Raw genomic sequence first — 22,518 nt, 5'->3', positions numbered from 1 at the left:
TCTCTCTCATGTCTCCCTCACCCTGGCATACGTTGATATATAGGAGGGGTGTTTGTCCCTTACGCTCAAGATGGATTCTCCTCTGCCCCGATATTATTTTCCTCTCTGCTGGTGGACGCTGTCTAATCCATCCTTTTTATGGTAGCAGGTTGGACACCGTGGAAGCCGTTCACAGTGCAAAGGGGTTGGTGGAAGCAGGGGAGTTGAAGAGGTGGCATCTGTCAAAACTGGCTGTGTCCTCTCTGGGCAAGACCAGGCAGACTTTCCCAGCGATGCCCTCTGCCTGCCTCACCAAGTCTAGGGCCACCCCAGCCCACCTCCTCTTCTCTGGGTTGTAGTTCTCCAAATCTACTGGCAACTCTTGACTTACATTCAGTTCACAGTCCCAGAGCCAGCTGCTGGGCTAAGCATTTTCTGTTGTGGTTTCTGCTAAGCAAGGCAGGGAAGTGGCAGACAGTCATGTGGGCTACACCCAATTGGCATAAGGGTCTGAAAGGCTTGGAAGGAGGGATTAATATCCCTCCTCAACAGAGACTGAGGCTCAGAGATGCCAGGAGACTGGTTCAAGTTCTCCCAGCCAGACACAGGACTTGAATCCAAGACTATCTGTCTCCAGGGTCAGTTTTCCATAAATCCTATCACAACGCCTCCTCCAGGAAGACCTCCTGGACTGAGACCACCTAATCCAATTGCTTCTTTATTCTTGTCCCCCCTGGAACATATTTGCTTTGAAGGTTTGCGCTTGCCGGCTGGCTGCTGAGTGTGTTGGGTGGGTTCTCTCTGTTGTGAATCAACATCATTGTTACTTCCTCCTGGCGGGTTTCCCTGGGCCCAGCCTGTCCGCAGCCCGGATCAATCTCCCACGGTCCCCATCTGGTCCCACAGTGAGAAGCACTTACGGCCTTATCAGTGCCTCTCCTGCTAGTCTGTGATTCTCTGGAGATGGGGACAGAGATGCAGACTGGATCTTATTTCTGCATCTTCACCGCCTGGCGGACAGAAGGAGCTCTCTAAAAATGGGTTGAATCCGTTTAATCAGTCAATGGGCCGTCTGGGCGGGTGGGTGTTTGCTCTCTTAGAGGCCCCTTAAAGGCAGGCTCTGCAGGAGCTTTTTCTGCCTTCTCCCCTCCACCGCCCCTCACCCAACCCCCATCCCCACACAAGGCTTCCCACTGGAAACGGTCCTCCAGCTGCCGAGGAGGAGAGCGCCATTCCTAAGGTTCAAGGCTTCTGGCCGATGGGGCTGCATGTGCTCCTGGTGACTGGCTACCTGGCCACACCCATCTTGCCAGCCAGCCAGAGAGCCACAGAGAAGCAGCAGAAAAGGATGCTGAACCTTTGAGCATCCCAGAGCAAGGGCTGGGTACCAACATGAGCAATGGCCATGGGCTGCAAACACAGAGGCCTGGGCCCATGAGTACCTGGCCACAGGTGCAGGACAGACGTCATTATCATAAAGAATATCCTCTTGGTTTTGTCCTTCTGGTCCAGTGGCTCTCAACGTGGAGTGATTTTGCCCCCCAGGGACGCGTGGCCACGCCTGGAGATGCGTTTGTCTGTCACAGTTGTGAGGGTCCAGCATCTGGTGGGTAGAGGCCAGGGAGAGCTGAACATCCTACAGTGTTCAGAACACCCCTCCCCCAAAAAAACAGAACGATCCCAAAAGCCAGCAGTGCCGAGTTGGAGAAACCCTGTTCCAGTCCGACCAGCCATGCCTTGTGGCTTTTAGCACAGCAGCTGGGAGAATATTGAACCTGCATCCCTCGGGAGCACCTGAGATTCTCCTGGACTCCTTGGGGGCTAGAGAAGGGGAGAAACCTGCGTTCCTTTAGTCCTCTTGGGTCCCCCCAAAAAGCACCAGCCTCCGTGCCCGCACCCTGCCTCCTTCCCTCCCTCATCAACCTTTTCCCACGTCACCAGATTCAAAACAACTTCCAAGATGGTTTAAAGGACAGCCCTGACGCCAGACAAAGGCGTGGGCCTCCTGGGGGCCTCTTGGAAATTATATGAGATGGCAGGTATGAGAGCACCCCGTCAGGTATGAAATACCATACAAATATTACCTCTAATTTATGTAAGTGCTTTCAGCCGGGGGTTTTAGGATGCAAGGCAGAAAGGGGCCAGAATCTTCACTTTCCATTTCCAGTCACTGCCTCAGCGCCCTCGTGTGGCCACTGATGGAAACTACACCCAGGGCCGGGCGGGAATTTTCAGACGCGGGGCGGGGCAGGCAGGATGGCTCTGACTCTGGCTTTTCTCGTTGTCCCATTTGGGCTTCACAGCAACACCCGAGGGAGGAGAGAGAGAGGTAGTATGACCTCCCCCGGAAAACCCCTGGAGCCAGCCATGGGTTTTCGCAGGATGACGCCTGCCGTGGACAAGCCCAGCCCTGCAGAGCAGCATAAAGTGGGAAAGGCCATTCGGGGAGCTGCTCCTCTCCCGCTGCCTCCCAGCTCTTATAGAAACCTTGAGCTCCCCCACTGGCACCCCCAAGAGGCCCGTTGTACCCCCAGGCACAGCCCTTGCTGCTCGGGACTTGGCTTGGATGAAACACCAAACCCCAGCCTGGTTATTCCCAGCCCGGGGCCTGGCACAGAGTAAGCGTTCGGACCATGAACGTAGGAAGGGACCATCCTACGTTCCTTCCCCCACCCCTCCCCATGAAGTCGGTGCTAGTTTTTTTGGCCACTCCTGGTCCTACTTCCAAGATGCCCCAAAAGCTGAAGAGGAATCTAAATTCAGGGTTGGCCAGGTACCTGCTGGGGGGGGAGCCAGAGGCCGTGTGCCTTAGCTTCTAGGGGCCCAGTCGGGCAGCCCTGGGCCCGGCAGGGTGATGGAGGGAAAGGAGAGAGGATGGATGCTTCCCACAGCTCTAGGCGTGCCCTCCGTCCATCTCCAGCTCTCTGACCACACAGACGCCAGCCTGGTTGAGACCCTCCTCCCCGGTCCTTGGACAGTGACAGTAGCCCTCACCATTCCTATGGCCACCAGTCTTGGACATTTCCACCCATCCTCCACGCTTCACGGCTGACCTGTAACGGCAGACTGGTCCATGCTATGTCCTGCTCTCAAGTCTGGGGGTCTTCATCTCCTATGGGGTCCACCCTGGGCTCCTTGTAGAGTTTGCCGTCTTGCATGTGTATCAGCATCATTAGGGAAGCTTCTGTCGAATGCGGCATCCTGGGCTCCACCCAGAGACGCAGGCTGTCTCACTCAGGGCCAGGGCTTTGGCCCTTGTTTCCACAAAGGAGGGAAGCCTTCCCTCCAGGCTCCTTGCTTCACCTTTCAGTGGCTGCAGTTTGTTTTGCTATTTGTCGCCCTGGGGGAGCCGGAGAAAGCCATTGGTACCTGAAAAAATATGTCTCTGTGTTTTGTTACTAGACATCTATGTTCTCTTCTTATGCAGTTCAAGAGGCAAACATCTGTCTCTGGGATCACTGCCAAAAGGAAGGTGCAGCCCCCCTCCCTGTCCCTGTCCTGTAGGTCCCAGTGGGGAGAAGCACCAGGTATTCACTCAACAAATATTTTTGTGGACCTATTATGTGCCAGGCACTGCTTTGTCTGAATTAATCACTCCATCCATCCCTCCCTCCCTCCCTCCCTCTCTTCATCCCTTCGTTCATTCATCCAACCATCCCTCCATCAATCTATCCACCCTTCATATGGTGAGTGATCTCGGATGCTGCAGCCATCTCGAGGATCCTGCCTGTCAGCACTGAGCACCTCTGTATATGTATGAGCAGTGCATTTTGAGAGTTATCAACAGAATGCAGAACCTCGTCCTTGCCTTTATAAAAAAGTCGGTGCAAATGTATGGGAAGTTTAACATTGCCGCACAGCCTATGGAAAGGCAGGTGGGAGTAACTGCTGCATGAGTGACGGGTGACAGGAGGCAGAGGTGCAGGGTCCTGCCCAGAGGAGAGGGCGGAGCTGAGCTCTGAGGATGAGCAGGATTTAGGGTCAGGGGGGAGGGCACAGACCGATGCCTGGGGTCAGGAAGTGCCCTTAAGGCACCGGTTGGCTGGGCTGAAAAGGTCGTTGCTTTTGGCGGTGCAGTGGGGGAGAAAAGACCAGAAAGGCATCAGCCTGAGATGGAGGGGGGCTGTCAGGTCAGGCGGGGGGATTTGAGAGTGTCTTTCTCAGGTCAGAGCTGAGGCTTCCTGACCTTCAGATAATCTCACATTAAGGCCCTACCAATTAACTTTTCTCTTTGTTAACACCCAGAAGCATCTGTAGTCACAGAAACATAGTTTGGCTTCTTTTAAAAGGCTGTCTAGCACGATTAGAGGATTTCGTGATCTCCCAGGGGCAAGGACTGTGGGTTTATCCTTCCCTGTATCTCCAGCATCTCTAGGAAAATGCTCAACCTGGGCTTGTCTAATGGGAGGGAAGGGGGGAGGGGAGTGGGTTCAAAGCGAAGTTCATGGTAAAGGACTCTTTTCAAGTGAGCTGCTCTGTAATAATGCGCACAGGGCAATTACATTCTGTTGTGCAGTTATTAAATTGGGGAGGAAACAAATATAATAAAATGTAGACATTTGTAAGGAGGTTAAAAATAGAGTGGAGGATGAAAATAAAATCGATAACCTCAGGTTTCCCGGAGCCTGCCTGAAAAGACGTTCTGGAAGAGCTGAGGGTAAATTTGTGCTGAGAAGATAATACCAGGGATGGGATGAAGGCTGCGAGGAACCAAAGGGGCAAAGGGAACACTGCCTTCCCAGAGCTGCCAGCCCATTTCAGGTGCGCAGCCTAGTAAGGAGGTGGTCAAGAGTCTGGGAGCGTGGGTTCGAGTCCTGACTTCACCTCTCCCAGCAACTGACACGCCTTCATTCTCTGCGGGTAAGACTAGGGTAAACGACCGGAGCCACCCGTCACAAGCACGCCCGAGGATCACAGAGGCCCTATGGGTAAAGTGCTTAGTACAGGAGATGCCCGGTGTGAGTGTTCCATAAACGTTAGCTATTCCAAGTTTTAACTTGCTTTTATGGTACCAGTTCTTAAAGGAATTGGAAGCAGCCAGTGGAAAAGCTCCGTTAGATAAAAAGAGGCGAGCAAGAGGGCCCTGCCCTTGACAGATTAGATGTCCGTGGAAAAGGAGACCAGAAGGAAAGGGAGGAACCCCTAGAAAGAGGTTATAAAATGTACGTAGGAGGGTCCCTCCATTTAAAAGAAAAAAAAAAAAAATCTCTGCGTAGATGCCCAATACACAGGTCTAATGAAAGTAGTAGATAATAAGTCCTAACACAGGTCTTCAAACCGGATCTGAAATAAAGCTAGCAAAGCCAAGGTGGGGTTTGGACCGGAGGATAGAGAAGGTAGGGAGTGGTGGAGGCAGGTGGCCCATTGCTTTCGGGGAGCCGCGCTGTTAATCTACGGAGAGACGCAGCGATGGGAAAGGCGAACGCCTCTGCTATTCTTGACCCGTTGCAGACACCGTACCCAGCTTCCGCTGGGGGCGGGTTTAACTGCCCGGAAACGGGAGTCTCTTTCTCTTCCGTTCTCCTCGCTTCTGGCTGCTCACGGTGAGTGTTTCTCGGGCCCTACGTGGAGAGTGGGGGGTAATCCGTGGTAATCTACGGCCGGGTGACGTCTGGGGACCCCGGGCCTGGATCAGAGGTGCGGGGGGAGGAGAATGGAGTGCGATGGGGCCGGCATTTCGGGGGTGCGGGGAGGGGAAGCGGGGTAGCCGCTGGCCCCCGCATCCCATGGACGCTGACGCTCTTTTTCCCGCAGGTCCTGCCCCGCGCTCTCCGCGCTTCGTCGCTATGGTGAGTACGACCCCTGCCTGGGGCCTTTCCGGGGTTGGGGGGCGAGGGGCGAGGGCAGGGGTGCCTGTGCGAGGGTCTCCCGAGCCCAAGAGGGGCTGGTAGGCCCGACCATCCCAGAAAAGCGTGTCTCTACAGTTGCTTATTTTTGCTTTGTGTTGCAGCCTCGCAAAATTGAGGAAATCAAGGACTTCCTGCTCACAGCCAGACGAAAGGACGCCAAATGTAAGTGAGCGTCTAGACGAGCGAGTTGAAAGGGTCGCGTTGGCGCGGAGCCGCTCCTGCACGGGCGCTGGGCCGGGCGGCTGCTTAAGCCTGTGCGTGCTGTCGGGGAGCAGTGGTTTTAGCAGGTCTCGCGTAAGAAAAGCTGGTTGGCCAGTGTGTTCTCTTCTTCAGCTAACTGTGAACGTTTAAGAAACGTTCTAAGGTGTTTTGTTCGTGTGTGTCTTCTTGTGTATGGTAGGTGCTCAGAACGGAGTCCTTACTGGGTGAAAATCTGGAAATGCGCGTTTCATAAACTCCGACTTAGTGCTGCGTGTTAGGCTCTGGGCTGAGGACAGGCCCTGCTCCCAAGGAACTAAGTTCCCTTCTACGTGTGTTAGTGTCCTAGCCTGTAAACGAAGGGGAAAGTAATTGATGCATCAAAAACATAAAACAGCGAGTTTTTGATGGACGTGTGCTCAGTGAGTGTTTTTTGAATAAACTTAAAATTTTTTCTTTATAGTTTTAATTGTAAAATAAACATAAAATGTTTTGGTGTGCAGTTTACTGGCTTTGAGTGTGTTCACATTATAGTGCGACCATCCTTTTCCAGAAATTTTTATCTTGCAAAACTGAAACTGTGACCTATTAAACAATAGGTCTCCGTTCTCCCCCTCCAAGCCCCGGCCACCGCCATTCTACTTTGTCTCTATCAGTTTGACTCTTCTAGGTGTCTCATGTAAGTGAAATCATCTGGTGTTTGTCCTTTCATGACTGGCTTACTTCATTTAGTATGATATCTTCAGAATTCATCCATGTCGGAGAGTTCGTCAGGATTTCCTCCTTAAGACTAAATAACCCATTGTGTGTACGTGCCACATTTTGTTTATCCATCCGTCCGTGGACATTTGGGGGGTTTCTGCCTTTGGCTCTTGTGAATAATGTTGCTGTGAACGTTGTACAAATATCTGTTGTTGCTGCTTTCTGTACTTTTGAGTATATTCCTGTAAGTAGAATTGTTGCATCATATGATGTTGAATAAACATTTTTAAGAGATGCATCTGCCTTATCTTGTGAGGTTTCAGTTTATAGATGTACAGCAGCTACTAGGGACGACGCAATATACTTAGCTTTGGGAGGAATGTTAAGATAGCAAAATAGGTTGGTTTGAGTAAATATCCATGTGCCTGATTTATTAAAACATGAGCCAAGGCAGCCAGTGCCTTCGACAGGGCCACAGAGCTTCTGCTTCCTGTGACATGTCCTACCCCTTTAGCAGTTATTGGCAGAGATGGAGCTATGGGTTGTGAGTCCAAGTTAACTGTGCTGTAGAAGTCTGAACGAGGAACTTACAGGTGCCTGACATGAGTAACCTGGGAAGCGGATGTCTTCCAGCCGTCAGAATAGGTGCCGGCCTCATAAAAATGCATTGACGCTTGTACATAACGAGACTGTTTGCTAAATTTCAAACCTTTCGCTGTTGAATTTTGAGCACACTTGGGGCTTTTTATTGTCTGAGCTGTGTTCCTGAGATAGAATTTTAAAGCAATAAAGAGCCCAGAGAATGTGTTCTGCTCAAATTTGAGGAAAAGCTTCAGTACATGCTCATTATGTCGGGGGGGCGGTCCTGAAGGAAGAGCCTTAGCATCGCCCCCGATGGCATCTCATATGCAGAGTTATTTCTAGAAGGGTGATGGAAAGTTCTTGATCTCAGCAGATAATCCATCTCCTTACTTTATGAACTACTTTCATCCCTTAAAAAAATAATAATAAGATGGACACAGGATGTTCTAGGATGTGTTCAGTGTACCAGATACTACCTGTGTTTTAAATATAAACATTAAGCTCCAGGTTCTTGAGTATTAACGTAAGGGAAATGAAGATTTCTGACATTATTTTTAAATACTGAGCTCAGAGGAGGGCGGGGGCGTCTTGTTTTCTGTTTCAACAGAGGGACAGTGGAGGGAGGCAAGCACAGCTGTCACATGTGCCACTGCCTGCAGAACTATAAAGCAGGTGGACTGTGCGCCCTCTCTTTTCTGTGATACAATTTAATTGTTAATTCTGGTCTCTGATAGCGGTCAAGATCAAGAAAAATAAGGATAATGTGAAGTTTAAAGTTCGATGTAGCAGGTACCTTTACACCTTGGTCATCACAGACAAAGAGAAGGCAGAGAAGCTGAAGCAGTCCCTGCCCCCAGGTGAGTAAGGCAGAAACCCCCGGGGAGGGGCAACAACCTGGAATGTGGAGGGTCCCTGTGTCACCATCTTGTTTCTTGACTTGTCCCCAGAATGAGGAAAGTCCATTCTGTGGTTTGTCTCAGTATCTGCTCTTGCTGTGGGTGTAGTGCAAGGAATATGGGTGGTTCTCAGAGGTTAGATCCCATACCAGACATCGCTTCCGTGGCCACAGGAAAGTTTGTTTCACCCCCTTCAGTGCTTTCCTAATGCAGCATCATAACAGCTGATGCTTACTCTGTGTCACTCATTTCACCCTCACCACAGCCCTACAAGGTAGGTAGGTGCTGGTATATTGATGACCCCCATTTTTATAGGTTGAGAGACTTATTAAATACAACAGGCCATGAGCATAGGTTAGTTAAGCATAGGGGCCTGTCCTGGTGGTGGAAGGCTCAAAAGGGCAACTGGGAGGAAACTGCCCCAGGAGCCCAGAGGGGTTTCTAAAGGCTGCTTCTTCACAGTGAGAAGTCAGCCAGCACCACTTGCCTTTGTAAGACTAACTGGAACATCTTTAGAAAGGCTGAGAGAGGGAACGTTTTTATTATCAAACACTAACTGTTAATGTTTTAAGCAAAACCGTCCTGGTGGGCTTAATTTCTGAGCTTTGCAAGCCCTCTTTAGCTTAAGTACAAAATCCAGACAAGCAGTAGTAACTCAAATAAAATGAGTAATCTTCTGAATGGCTTACTTTTGGTGTCTCTTTTCCTCTAGGTTTGGCGGTGAAGGAGCTGAAATGAATCACGCACACTGAACTGTATTAAAATTTTTTAAATTCTCACAATGGCCTTTGTCTTTGAGGATGGGGGGTGTGGGTGTTACTTGGAATGGCTTCTGGTGGGAATAGGATGGGGGCCCTGGTTGCTACCTTGTTGCATCCCTAATCTTGGGCTGTGATCCCAGTGGACAAATAAAGCCATCTTTTTTTTTTTAAGCCTAAGTTTGAAAATAAGTAGATGGAAATAGGCAGTTAAAAGAGCCAATTATTGGGCCTCCCTGGTGGCGCAGTGGTTGAGAGTCCGCCTGCCGATGCAGGGGATACGGGTTCGTGCCCCGGTCTGGGAGGATCCCATATGCCGCGGAGCGGCTGGGCCCGTGAGCCATGGCTGCTGAGCCTGCGCATCCGGAGCCTGTGCTCCGCAACGGGAGAGGCCACAACAGTGAGAGGCCCGCGTACCACAAAAAAAAAAAAAAGAGCCAATTATTGGTGGAAGTGAAGCCAGTCTGCACTCATGGGATGTAAAAGTCATTTAGGTAAAGTGAGCTCCCTGGTCGTGAAAATGATAGTTAAAAGGAGGAGTTGATTAGCCTTCTTGGAAATGGCAGTAAATAAAGCCGTCTCTTCCTCAGGAGGTGGTGGCGCTTTTGTGTCTGCCATGTTGAAATATTTCTTGATGCGGAGGTGGATGTGTGATTCCCTCCCCTCCCTCGACTAAGACACTTGTGTTCTCAGGCACAGGAGTGAAAATTCACTCTTGTGTGTTTCCTAAGTGCTACTCAAGGTTAAGTGGAGCTCGGGAGTGGTACTTGGTGCCGTGAGATGAACGCAGATGAGAGGACAGTTTAGATGAGGGGCTGTGAGAAGGAGCCTATGAGCTAAGCATGGAGATGAGTGGATGTTAGCCCAGCGAAAGGAGCCCCTGAAACCCAAAGACCAGTCTGAAATCCAGTTGACTATTAAAGGGAGGAGCCAGAGATCTGACCCCGGACCTTGAGGCAGTGCAGTGGTGGGTGTGAGGATAGGACACGCTGCTCAGACAGGTGCGTGAAGGCCCGAATCCCAACTCCCAGCCAGGCCTGGCTCCTTGGGGATTCAGTCCTGCTTCTACTACTTGCTGACTTGAATTATCTTGAGAAACTACCTTAGCTTCCCCTGCGCCAGTTACCAATCCCGGGGAGGACTCCAAACAGGAAACAGTCAAACACAGATAGGGCAATACTTAGAAGGCAAAATCGCTTTCAGCAGTGGGCCTTGGTCCCCTGTGGCCAGCGAGTGTCTGCACAGTGGCAGGGCAGTTCGCTTACATGCACCCCTCCTGCCTCATGGAAGGACCCCCATCCCTTCCCCACAGAGAGCAGTATGGAGGGCCAAGTGTTTTAGGAGGCACACATTTTTAAGCAGGGAAAGTAATTCATTGAGCTTGAAATAAGGGAACTTCCCACACAGGTTCTGTGGGCTCATTACCCTTTGGCCAGGAAGTATTCCCCAGCCCGAGGACCAGTCTCAGGCAGCTGAGTGAGGGTCGCCAGGGTGCTTTTTCCAGCACTCAGTTCCCAGCAGGTTATGGCACGTACCCATTGCAGTGGTTTCAGAGCCCAGTGAGCTACGATCGAGATTAGGGTCTTTCTTGGCACGGATGTGCGGGTGCACCACGAGGTGGCACCAAACTACGGCAGATGAGCGCTGGCAGCCCGGGAAGGTCTGGCCGTGGTTTACACTGAGATCTACGCCCAAGTAGCCAAGTGTCTGAGATGGTTCGTAGGCTTTTTTCTGTAAGAATTCGAGGCACGTGAGGTCCTTTATCAATCTAGTCCTGAGGAGTTCGGGTTTTGTTTCCTCCGGCACAAGGGTCTTTGGGCGCTCAGTGGTTGTTGACAGACCCAGATGGGGCGCCTTCAGCGGCTTCCAGTCTTGCCCGCCCTTTCATTGGTCCAGCTTCCCAGGAAGAGGGCGGGTTTACCATTTGGGCTCCCTTTGTCCCAGCACATTTTGCAGAGACCAACCCCAGTTCCTAGGATACAAATCCCGCAGGCATTTGTCTAGAGAAGGCATCCTTTCATGCTGTGGTTCTCAGCCCCGGCCTGTGCCTGAGAGTCATTCAGGGCACTTTTAAGTTCGCTGAGGCCAGGTCTGATTCCAGAGATTCTGCGTAAGTTGGTTTGATGCATTGGTATGTGTTCAAGCTCTCTGGTGCCCACGGCCGACACTGCCTCTCTGAGGTCAGCCGGTCAGCCTGGGTGAAATGCTTCCCGCCACGCCAGATGAATGGGGAGCTGCGTAGGCAAGAGGGCTGTTCGACCCCCTTAACGAGGCCCTGGGAGGTCTCACGTTTCTCTTCCGCTTCTCTGGCGTCCCGTCTAGGTCAGCAGGCCTCGGGGGGAAGCAGCTAGAAAGGTCACTGTCTAGCTGGATGCAGACCGGCCCAGCAGGTTTGTGTGTTCCAGGCTGTACCCCGAGGCTGCGGTGATGGCCCTGAGGGTGGGCTTGTGCAGTCAGCGTCTCGACCCGTTCTGTCTCTGGGCCCAGCCCCGGCTCCAGCGAAGTCGATGCTCAGGGTACACTCCATGCCCTCGCCCTCCCTTCTCCCCTGAGGCACTTGCAGTTTGCAGTAGTGACTAATCTTCCTAGAGGAATGCCAAATCCTCCTAACTTCCGGGTCATTGTGGCAGGGCTCAGCAGCTGCAGCCAGAGCTGTTGACAAAGGGTGGGGGGGGGGGCACGTGTCTGTGGTACCAGGCAGTGCCTATCCCAGAGGTCCGGGGCTGCACGGGGGCTGCGTGATCATGCAGGTTATCAGTGCCGCTTCAGGTCCGTCTTCCTCAGCTACCAGCACGGCCGGTCCGAGACCAAGACCCTGACCAGGGGCCATGTGTGGTCTGGCCCGGGCCCACCTTGACAACTTCTTTCTCTTTTTAAAAATACCTTTATTTTGGGAAATTCCCTGGCAGTCCAGTGGTTAGGACTCAGAGCTTTCACTGCCAGGGGCCGGGTTCGATCCCTAGTTGGAGAACTAAAAAAGTATATATATATAAATTTTATATATATATATATTTCTTTTTAAGTAAGGCTGAGGTGTAATTTACAGTGAAATTCACCCTTCTTGGTATGCAGTTCTCTGTACTTTGACAAATGTATACAGTTGTGTAACCAACCCTGCAATCCAGAGAGAATATTCCCACCACCCCAAAGTTCCCTCTTGCACCCCAGCCCCTGGCAGCCTGCCACTGGTCTGTTTCTGTCGGTGCAGTGTACCAGTCTCTCCTTCTTGTCGCTCCCCTCACTGCGGGCTTTGCATTTACTGATTCCACTCCGTCCCCTGCGGACCGTGGTCCCTGACCTCACAGTGTACTGTCCCCCTGCTCCGAATCCACTGTCCCCCAGGACGCTGGGGGTTAACTCCTCATCCTTCAGCTCTCACCTCACGTGTCATTTTTCAGGAAATGTCCCCCACCCCACCAAGACTCTGTCCCGATTCACACACCGATACACACCGATACCGGGCTCTTGAAAGCACTTTGGGGGGGGTGCTGGGCGGGGCTGGGGTTGTAGTTAATCACTGAGTGGGATAAAGGCTGCCTCCCCTCACCTATCAAACTTCCCATGCAGGCAGGAACGTGTGTTTTTCTCATCACTGTATTCCCTAGAACAGAGAAGGTGCTCAATCAAAATTTGTTGAATTAATGAAAGGAAACCCCAATGACAGGAACGGTGCTCTCCAGCTTCTGTGCCTCAGCTTTGGGCCTGCGCAGATGGACGGCCGCAGTCAGGCTCAGGGAACCTTGACCCGGACCGCGACCTCCCGGAGGAGAGAGAGGTCTCGACCACAGAACAGGACTCCATCTCCCAGCCCTGGATCTCTGATAGGGGAAGGGGCGTGTGTGGTCTCTCCCTCTCTAGCAGCCACGTGTGTTTGGTGGAGTTTCACCCGCATCCACCCCGTTCCCCAAGCCAGAAACCTAGAAGCCTCTCCTGGGTCTCTGTTCTCACCGGTGTCTCTACCCACCTCGCTACCACCTCTCAGACTGTCTGCAACTCAAGCCTGATCCCTTCAGGACCCCTTAACTGCCCCACACCCACCTCACCGACCTCAGGCGGCCCTTTACCCTGCCCTGGACCTTGTCCCAAGCCTTCCCCCTCCTTCCCGCCCCGCGCGTCCCGCAGTCACGACACGCGGTTTGGGTCGCAGGACCGCACGTCCTTCCGCGTGGCTCTGTCGGATCCGGGGCTGCCCCCACCGCATCCCCCGCATCCTGACCCTGCTCTGCTTTTCTCCAGAACATCGCTAACCTAGCACGCTGTCCGTCTTCACGTGGATACTGCTACCGCCTGCCGCTAAACTGCGATCCCCTCCCAGCCAGAGCTTCCATCCGCTTTTGTTCACGGACAGAACAGTGCCTGGCACGTAGTAGGCGCTCAGTAAACTTGTGTTCTCGACGGTTCTGGCGTCTCCCTGGGATGTCCGGCCCTTCCCGGCGCCCCCGGTGCTCCCTCCCCTCCCCTCAGGACAATTCCAGGGTCTCTCCCCAGGGGGCCCTCCCCGTCCCGCCCCGTCCCGCCCCGTCCCGCCCCGTCCCGCCGGCTGGTAAGAATCGGCTGCTTCTCTTAATCCCCGCCCGGGGCTTTCCAGGCGGCACCCGTTAATTGGGCAGACGGGCTGGGCGCCCCCGGGGCAGGACCATGTCTTTGAACCCACGTGGCTTACAGAGTGAATGCTCAATCACAGTTGAGAGTGAATACGGAACTAGTGACCCAGGACTGGGTCCCTTCCTTCCCCAATCTGTCAGTTCTCTACCCTCTAAGAGCGCTAGGAACGGCCGGCCTCGCCTCTCACGCCATGACTGCCCGCGGCACTCAGACCCTCTGCAATGCTTGCTTTGATGATAAGTGACCAGAAGCCCGGGGACCTAGACAGTGCTGTTCAGAGACAGATTCAGAAGCCTTCTGGGGGCTGTTTCCACTTCTCCTTCCACCTCTTTCGCCCGTGGGGCCAGGACAGATTCCAGGCCAAAAACACGCTTCAGGCTCTTCGGTGTGACCCCTTGCACCCGGAGGGGGAGCACGAGGCAGGGAGGGCGCGCGCGCTCGGGGGGCGGGGCCTAGTCCAGGGCGAGGCGGGGTCGGGGTGGGCCCGGGGCGGGGCCTTGGGCGGGGCGGGCGGGCGCGCGTCCCGGGCCCGGCGGTGGGCTGCGGGCGGCGGCCTCAGCGGGCGGGCGCACTCCGGCAGAGCCATGCTGGCGGCGCGCGTGGAGTATATCGCGCCCTGGTGGGTGGTGTGGCTGCACAGCGTCCCGCACGTCGGCTTGCGCCTGCAGCCGGTGGACAGCACCTTCAGGCCCCGCGATGAGAGTTACCAGGAGGTGAGTCCGCGCCGCCCCCCGACCCGGCGCCCCAAGTCTCCGCGCCACCCCTTCCGCCCTCCCAGCCCGCCGCTCTCCACAGGCGTCCAGACCCCGCCCCCCACTCTCCCCGCAGCCTCTTCGCCCCTTCTCCCCTTTCCCCGCGAGTCCTTGGCCCACGGCCCTCCGGTCTGGGAACTTCATGGGCTGGGACAACTGGAAAGATGGGAGTTAAGCCGGCCGAGGGACACGGGGGGGAAGGGCACAGAGGCTGCCTGCGGGGGGGCGGGGAGGCTGAGCGCCGAGGGGGAGGGCAGCGCCGCGCGGCGTAGGGGCATTTGTGCCGTACCCGGTGATTCCGCCGCGCCAGCTGCGGAGATGCTGAGGAGGGCCCCGCCGTTTTCCTCCTTCTGCGGTTACAAGACGCGCTCTCTCTGGGAGAAGTTTGGGCAGAAACTGACCGGAGTCTCCCAGTTCATCTCCGCAGCAGCCCTCCTCCCCAGCCCCTGCTTGCAGCGTGGAAGCCGCTGCCAGCACCTCTACTTGGGCCCCTCCTGGAAGGCGACAGAGCTGGGGGAGAGGGGTGTGGACCCTCAACTACGTGTGGATATTTGGGGGAAGGAAGGTGGCCCCCATCAGCCCCATCTCACACCAGCGCACCCTCCTTCTCTGTACAGACACACCTTCTAGGCCCTGGATTTCTGGGATCTTAGCGGCTTGGACAGCCACTCGCCTCATCCCTGCAATTCTCGCCTTGCCCTGCTCTGCTGGCCTCCGCGGTTTCTGCACCCCTGGGGAGAAGGGGTGCTCCCCAGGCTTCCCCGCCCAGACAGAACTGCAGAATCTCCCAGCCTTCTCAGGTGTGGCCCAGCCCACTCCAGCCCCTGTGGCCAGGCTGAGTAGTTTTCTGTTGGGTCTAAGATTCCGGGGCTGGGAAGTTCAAGATGGGGCCCATTTGTTCAGGACTTTGACCCCCCGCGGCCTCTGCCTGCGTGTCAGGCTCTCCGCAGTCTCCCGGTGTGAGGCCAGTCAGGGCAGAGCGGGACCTCCAGGGAGGCTGAGCAGGAAGTCGGCTGTTCACCTCTCCCCTGCCAGGACTCTCTCCTGCAGGGCGCCGGGATCCTGATCCAGTAGGGTGTGCAGGGCGCCAGTGACAGGGAGTCTAATAATAACCCCTAGTGTCCCCGTCACCCTCGGGCCCCAGGCAGATGGTGCCTGCCCTTCCAGAAGGAGGAGAGAATCAGGACCCCTTCCTGCTCTTAGGCAGGGATCCGTCGCCAGGTCTGGCTTCCCGAGTTCGCTTCCTTCCCTGTCAGTCTGGCCTCCCTCTCCCCAAGCCCTGCCTGGGGAAGGCAGTTCCCTGAGAATGTAACCACCTGGGGAGAGCTCTAGGGAATCTTCCGCTCCCAATGAATGCATGAAAAGAGGCGGATATGATTTCAGAGACAGCTGTGTTGCTTGCGTACTCTGTGTGTGTGTGTGTGTGTGTGTGTGTGTGTGTGTGTGTGTCCGACCCCACGTCCATGTGTCCCAAACCCTGCGCCCCAGATCCTGCCCCTGGGGTCTCCAACCACAGCTTTCTCCTTTCCCCTGGAGGAAAAGTAAACTCTCGGCCTGGGTGGAGAAGACCTTGGTGTGTGGGGAGGGGCGGTAGGGCACCCCCCCCCCCCCCCCGCCAGAGACAGCTCCCATCTGGCCAGCAGCTGTGGTTGGCAGGGCCTGAGCCTGGGCCACCCGCCTTGGTCCCCTGGAGAGGTGGCAGATGAGCCAGAGGGACCCACTCACAGCCCCTGCCCCTCTCCTCCCCGGGTTCAGACCCTGGCACACTGTGCTGGCATCCCCAGGGCCGCTGCTCCCCGGCCACCCAACACCCAGCCCCACCCCTACCCTCCATGCCCTGCTTAGGCCACCTGAGGGCTTTGAGTGAGAGATGAGTCTGGTGAGCCTGGATGGGAAGTCTGGCTCTGGGTATTTATTTAAGGTAGCTCCTATTTTGGTAAGTTCCCCTGTTGTCTGACCGTGGGTCTCTCCTGGACGTCCCCATCTTCGTCCCCTTCCTCCTGAGCGGCGGTCACCGCCCGAGTCAGGGCACCACGTCAGTTAACACCCTGGATTGGTCACCTTCTGCTGTCAGTCATCTCAGTACTCAGCAAACTTGCCTGGGGAGAAGCCCAGTGCGGGGCGGGGGGTGGGGGCTGTCACGTGATAACCAAGGCAGCCAAGGCCTTCTAGGCTCAGCGCTACAGCAGCTGAGTAGATGGGATGGGGGCTGTGCCATCCAGCTATCTGCGTTGGAATCCCAGTTTTGTCACTTACTGTGTGACCATGGCAGGTGTCTGTACCTCTCTGAGCCTCACTTTCCTCCTCTGCAAGTATTAGATGAGATGTCCCTTGAAACATGCTTAGTACATAGAGGGTCCCATAGCACGTGATAGGACCCAGTGACGCAAATCATTACGCAGACTGACCTTGAGGTTCAGAAACGTGTCCACGTACAATAACCCATGGAGAACACAGATGGAAGATCTGTGTCTACAGTCACTGATCAGGAAGGACTGAAAGACTCATGCAGAGGGGGCTTCAGCTCATGCCCCAAATGTCCAAATGAACAGTACCGTCCTGTAGTACTGTGTGTGTGTGTGTGTGTGTGTGTGTGTGTGTGTGTGTGTGTACGTACACAAAGGTTAAATGGAACTGGGAACAGGCAGTGCGTCCTGGAAAGCTCTGGGGCGGGGACGAGCCGTGCAGGGGATCTGGAAGGCAAGGAGGTCTAGGAGTGAAAAGCAGGTCGCCTGGTGACTGGGACATCCTGAGCAAAGTCAGTTCCCAGAGCTTCCTTGAGGAAGCAGAGCTCCCAGTCACTTTCTGGGGTCTTGGGGAGCCATGGAAGCCCCCTGATGGCTGTCCTTCCATCCCTCCCTGCCAGTGGACTTGACCCTGAGTCCTCGCTCAGGCTACCTGGGCTGCATCCACCAGGCTCTTGGGGAGGTCGTGCCCGGTCTGTCTGCAGAGGCAGGTGAGGCGAGCCCCAGGTGGAGGAGGGTGCCCCGGCCCCGCTGGGCCCCCAGCCCCATCCGAGGAAGCAGCCCAGACCTCTCAGCCTGAGTCTGCTGACCTCTGCCCGGGGAGAAGGAGTGGAGATGGAGCGGATCCCTGCTTCAAAGGGCTACTAAAGGGACCCGATCCGTTAGTGGGTGTAAAGCATGTGGCCAGCGCCCGGCACTTCCTAAGTTGCCACAAGCCCTGCTTGACGAGGAGGAAGCCCCAGCTGGCCAGGTGCCCATTGGACAGAGTTGGGGACAACAGGAAGGGCCCCTGGCACTGCCCCCAGCAGTGACTCCCAGAACAAGCCACTTCAGTTTCCTCCTTCAGTTGCCACCGTCGGCATGCAGCCACCTCCCCGGAGAGGTGGGAGGCCAGACACCGAGGAGGTGCTGTCCCTGAGAGGCCTGGAGGCTCCAGAGTGCTGCGCCAAGCTTGACTGCTGCTTCTGCGTGCGGATGTGCAGGAGCCTCCTGTGCGCTCCCTGTGTCTTTCCTTGCCCCGCGTCCGTAGCCCAGCCGTTCTCTTGGGACGCGCGTGAGGAAGTAGAGGAGACACTCTTAATTTTTTACACGGAGGCACGGATTTCCGTGTGTTGACGTTAGGTGGTTCCGCTCACAGACTCCCCAGAGAGTCCCAAGTGTGTGTCCTTAGGCCGGAGGAGGGGCTAGACCCAGAACTACAGGGCTCCCCCAACTTGCGGCGCAGTCCTCAGGAGGAAAGGCCAGGCGGGGAGGCCCGCCGGCAGGATTTGAGGGGAGCCGAGCTTGGGAAGAGGAAGCCCCCTTCACCCAGTCTGAGCCCTGAGTCACGCTGTGCCCTGCGCCCTGCCCCCAGGGGTGGAGGGACTGCACCCTTATCCAGTCACTGCCTCTCCCTCCAGCTCCTCTCTCCCTGGCCTCGCCCCTCGGCTGGCTCACTGTCTCCTGGGGTCTCGGGGCGAGGGACATTCGGGCCGTTGCCCACTCCCCCGCCCCAGTGCAGGAGCCCCTCGCGGTGCAGCTGCAGCCTCGGCGTTCCCAGAATGCCAGTCGGTCAGGGTCCTGGGTTTGTGCTCTGGTTTCTCATCGCAAAGTGACAAACCAGAACTAATAGGAGTCACTGCGACGAGGGAGAGGCCCGAGCCCTGACGCGGGGGCGGGGAGGCGGTGGCCGCAGGAGCTGCCCTGGAACGCTCCTTTCTCGGCGCTGTCGGAGCAGGAGGCCGTGTGAGCAGAGCTCCTGGCTTCCTCTGGACGGGAGGTCCTCCCTGTAACACCCTCCCCGCACCCAGACACACGGGGACCCGCAGTGTTAATTAGCAGCCGGAAAATAATTGCCCGTTGGCCGCTGGCCGGTGACACCAAGGTGGCCGTGGGAGGTGGCTCTTCAGGCTCCTCTTCCCTCCCCCCTCCAACTGCTCCTTCCCTAACCCTAACCTCTGCCCCTGCCCTCGTGCTCCCAGCGCCTGAGGAAAGTTCTGGAGGGGAACTGCTAACAAAAGGGCCTCCACATTTGGGTTTCCCAGACAGGGCCTCCCCGGGGCTGGGCTGCACCAAGGGTAATCGAACTGAGGCCAGATGCCCAGCTTGGGGAGCGCCCCCGCCCCCCCCGGCCTCGGAATCCCAGGGCCCTGCACACGAGATGGGGCTTGCAGGAGGCCAGGAGTCAGGAGTGGCTGTGAGGCGTGAAACGAGGGAGCCAGGGCAGGGGCTCGGGGGTGGGGATGGGCTGTGGTTTGGAGATATTGAAACGGCACCAACCCAAGTCGAGATTACTTCCTGGAGGTCCTTCCTTGGTGGATGAGGACCCATGACAGAGTCAGTGGGTTTTCCTGTTTGCGGGGAGATTGAGGGTGAGGCTGTCCAGGGTAGCTGAGAGGAAGTCTGGCTGTTAACCAGTCTCTAATCTATACAAAAGGTTTATCCAGGCTTTTGTTACTTTCTTTTTAATTAGGATTAACTTACAGGGAAGTGCACATTCCTAAGTGTACACCTCAATACGTGTGTGTGTGTGTGTGTGTGTGTGTGTGAGACACCATCCCAGACAAAGTGGATTCCTGACCCCCCAGGAGGCTCCATCCCACTTGATTCCCTCCCAAAGGTAGCTACTATTCAGACCTCTGTCACTACAGATGAGTTTCTCTGATTTTGCATCTTACGTCAGTTAAACCACACAGTCTCTGCTGTGTCATCTGGCTTGTTTCCTCCACCATTACATCTGTGAGATTCTCCCACATCACTGGCTGTCGCCGCAGTTTACTTTTCATAACTGCGTCGTATTCCATCGTGTGGCTCCAGTCCCTGTTATCTATCTGATCTCTTGTTGGTGGACATTTCAGTTGTTTCTGGTGTTTGGCTATTACCGCAGTGTTAGGCTGCTGTGGACATTTTTGCATGTGTCTTGTGGGGGACGTGAGCCCTCCTTTCTGCCAGGTGAATATACAGGAGTAGGGTTGCTGGCTCTTGGGGTATATGCACACTGCACAGTGGTTTGCAACTTGTGAAGGGGGTCCTGGGCTTTAGCAGAGGGGCCTCAGGCCTGCGAAGGGGTGGCCAGGACAAAGCTTGGCATTTACGTCCACCCCTCAGTCAGAGGCGCTATGTATATCAGCGCTGTGCTAAGCGAGTCTGAAGAAAAGGTTAAGCTACTATAAACAGTTTGAGAAAGTCCGTTGACACTAATCAGTGTTTCCCCAGCTTCAATGAGATACAGATCTTTTGGGATCCTCTCTTGGTGCAGTTCTGATTCACTGGGTCCAGGGTGGGGCTTGAGAAGGTGTGTTCTGCATTTCAGAAGATGTCAATGCCCCAGGGTTGGTGAACTTCACTTTGAATAGCAAGGCTCTAAACCCCCATCCTTGCCTTCTTCCCCTTGGCCTGGGGTTACAGGGCCTCCAGTGAGGGGCATGGGCTGGGGGCCGACTAGTGGCAGCTTCTTCCACCATCTCACCAGGCCAGCCTCCTGGCACAGTCCATGGGACAGGCCCAGTGGCCCTGGCCCGGGAGCCCCAGCGCCTGCCACCCAGGAGGACTTCTGTAGGGGGTGTGGTCAGGTCCACTGGGCCTTCCCAGCTACCTGGAGGAGGAGGGCTTACCACCCATGCTGCTGAGTCCGGGGTCGGGGAGCAAGTTCCTGGCAGTACCTAAGACATATTTATCCCAGGTGGAGGTGAAAGCCACACTTCGTCACATCCACCCTGAGCCATCTCTCCTGTCCTCTTCTGGGCTGTCCCCACTGCTTTGGCCATTTGTCCGTGAGGCTCAGAAACCTGTCGGTCCAGGTGACCAGCAGAGCAGGTCAAGTCAGGGGTCTGCAGGCCGGCCCAAGCCCTCACAGGCCCGAGCGACTGAGCGGCCTCAGCAGATACCCTCTCCCCTGTGAGGCTCTGCCCACCCCCGTCCAAGACCCCGGGGCTCGGGACTGCAGACCCCAGCCTCTGTGTTCAGAGGCAGCATGCTCCTGCCTGAGTCTTGTCTCCCCCTTAGCCCAGAAGGGCCCCAGTGTCCCCCCAACTCTGCTGATCACCCTGCCCCGACAGCCCAGACTGGAGCACTGGGGGTTCTGGGCTGGGAACGACTCAGGGCACGTGGGCAGCAGGGCGAGGCTGTCAGCTCAGGAGCCTGACTTAGAGCCAGGTCCAGCCCTGGCTGGCGGCCACCAGTCCTGGTGCCATCTGGTGTCCATCTGGCTGAATCAAGAGATTGGAAGGCAAGGAGTGGGGGGCTCTGGGCCTCCTGACAGACAGCGGCTCCTTCTGTAGGACCCTGAGTTGCTCAGCGGGCCTGAGACGGCATTTCCTCCCCCCTTCAGAATTCTGGGCTTTGCTGCCACAATTGGCATCTGGGGGGTTGCCGTCCCTTTCAAGATGTCATGAGAGGGACACCCCAGGTGCATCTCCTGACGTCTCCCCCCTCCCCCAGCGCAGAGTTGGCCTCTGGTTGAGGATGTACCCCAATACCTGGAACAAGGCTCTGTGGGGCACATCCGCCAGGGCATCCCTTCCCCGCCCTGCGACAGGCTCCACTCAGCTTCTGAGACACCCCGCCCAGCCCCGTGTCCTCCAGGAGGCCTTGGATGCTCTGATCCCACGGACGTCCGTCTCCTTGTCTCCCTCAGACACACAGAGCACTGCCCACAGACCTCACTGTCCGGGGATGATTCCTGCCTTGTCTCTTGAGCAGCTCAGAGCATCCATCAGACAAGGCCTGGTCCGCACCTGCATCCAGCTGTGTAAGCCCCGGACCTGGGGGCCAGGCTTGAGCCGTTCCTCCTTCCACCTCTCGTCTCGTGTCCTTCCCCACCCACACCTAAGCTCCTCTGCCCCCCACTCCCCGCCCAGCCCGAGGGCAGGGCGCTTCCCAACACCCCTGCCACCCACGGGACCGAGTGCTGACCCCTGGCCTCTCCCTCCTCAGTCGCTGCTGTTCCTGGGGCTGGTGGCCGCCGTCGGGCTGGGCCTCAACCTCATCTTCCTCGCGGCTTACCTGGTGTGCGTGTGCTGCTCCCTGCAGAACAGCGCGGTGCAGACCAAGCGTCGCCACCCCTGCTGCATCACCTGGACGGTCGTGGTGGCTGGGCTCGTCTGCTGGTGAGTGTCCCTCTGCGCCGGGCCCGGCGTGCGCGCTCGGGTGGGGAGTCGGAGGGTCTCCGTGTGAGGCTGCAAGGCGGACACAGCGGAAGAAAAGTGGGCCTGACCATCTGGGTATCCCCAGTGGTCAGCCTGATGACCAGGACACCCCTTCCTCGCCCTCCACTTCCCGCACCACTCCACCCCGCCACCAGCAAACCCCAAGTGGCTCCTCAGCTGTCTGGCCACGTTCTCCTGCCTGAGCTCCGGGTACCTGGATGGGAGGGCCTGACTCCAGGGTGAAAGCTGTGCCTTTTCTCGCCAAACAGTGGGAATCAGATGTCCTGGATGGCAAGGGAAGGCTCCCGAGCCTCCCTAGCCCCTGCCCCGGGGTGGGCCTCTCCAGCCTGGCGGCGAGCTCCCTGAGCAGTTGACCGGTGACATCTCTGCTCTCTGCGTCCTGTCCCCTCCCAGTGGCCGCCCGGGCTCTGCGATCAAAGTCTGACTCCAGTCCAGATCAGTGCCATCTTCTCACAAGATCAATAGCTCTTAGCGCCATCAGCTGGGTCTTCTTTGCTTCGGATGGTGAAGTGAGGCTTTCTAACTGTGTGTCAGAGCCACGCTGCCCAGGCAGTGTACACACACACGCGGGCCTTGTGTTCACCA

At 56.1% G+C, this 22,518-nt stretch overlaps 2 protein-coding genes across 4 annotated transcripts in view; both read left to right on the top strand.

Moving 5' to 3' along the window:
* Window positions 1-5,460: 5,460 nt before the first annotated feature.
* On the top strand, window positions 5,461-8,988 carry RPL38 (ribosomal protein L38). Of its 2 annotated transcripts, none has more exons than XM_079724615.1 (5): window positions 5,461-5,522; window positions 5,734-5,768; window positions 5,930-5,990; window positions 8,045-8,167; window positions 8,919-8,988. In XM_079724615.1, exons 2-5 carry the CDS (start codon window positions 5,766-5,768, stop codon window positions 8,942-8,944), a joined length of 213 nt encoding a protein of 70 aa, XP_079580741.1. In that variant the 5' UTR covers window positions 5,461-5,522; window positions 5,734-5,765; the 3' UTR covers window positions 8,945-8,988. The 2 variants fall into 2 exon arrangements, with proteins under 2 accessions (XP_079580741.1, XP_079580742.1); XM_079724616.1 differs by lacking the exon at window positions 5,461-5,522 and adding an exon at window positions 5,535-5,616.
* Window positions 8,989-14,153: 5,165 nt separating this feature from the next.
* Window positions 14,154-22,518, top strand: part of TTYH2 (tweety family member 2) — a gene marked incomplete at both ends in the record, with an annotated part of 38,318 nt that continues 29,953 nt past the window's right edge. For both annotated transcript variants that reach the window (XM_079726164.1, XM_079726163.1), the window contains 2 exons: window positions 14,154-14,282; window positions 21,701-21,873. In XM_079726164.1, coding sequence (XP_079582290.1) covers window positions 14,154-14,282; window positions 21,701-21,873 — 302 coding nt within the window. The remainder of the gene's footprint in view (window positions 14,283-21,700; window positions 21,874-22,518) is intronic.

Source organism: Hyperoodon ampullatus, assembly GCF_949752795.1.
Source record: "Hyperoodon ampullatus genome assembly, chromosome: 19".
NCBI classification, from domain to species: domain Eukaryota; kingdom Metazoa; phylum Chordata; class Mammalia; order Artiodactyla; family Ziphiidae; genus Hyperoodon; species Hyperoodon ampullatus.
The sequence above is the reverse complement of the archived record's forward strand: the minus strand, read 5'-3'. Positions and strand labels throughout refer to the sequence as shown.

What these genes read in the sequence shown, in the direction of transcription:
- RPL38 (XM_079724615.1), top strand. An exon ending in CAGACGAAAGGACGCCAAAT is followed by an intron (nt 5,991 to 8,044) that starts GTAAGTGAGCGT and finishes GGTCTCTGATAG; the next exon opens with CGGTCAAGATCAAGAAAAAT. An exon ending in GAAGCAGTCCCTGCCCCCAG is followed by an intron (nt 8,168 to 8,918) that starts GTGAGTAAGGCA and finishes CTTTTCCTCTAG; the next exon opens with GTTTGGCGGTGAAGGAGCTG.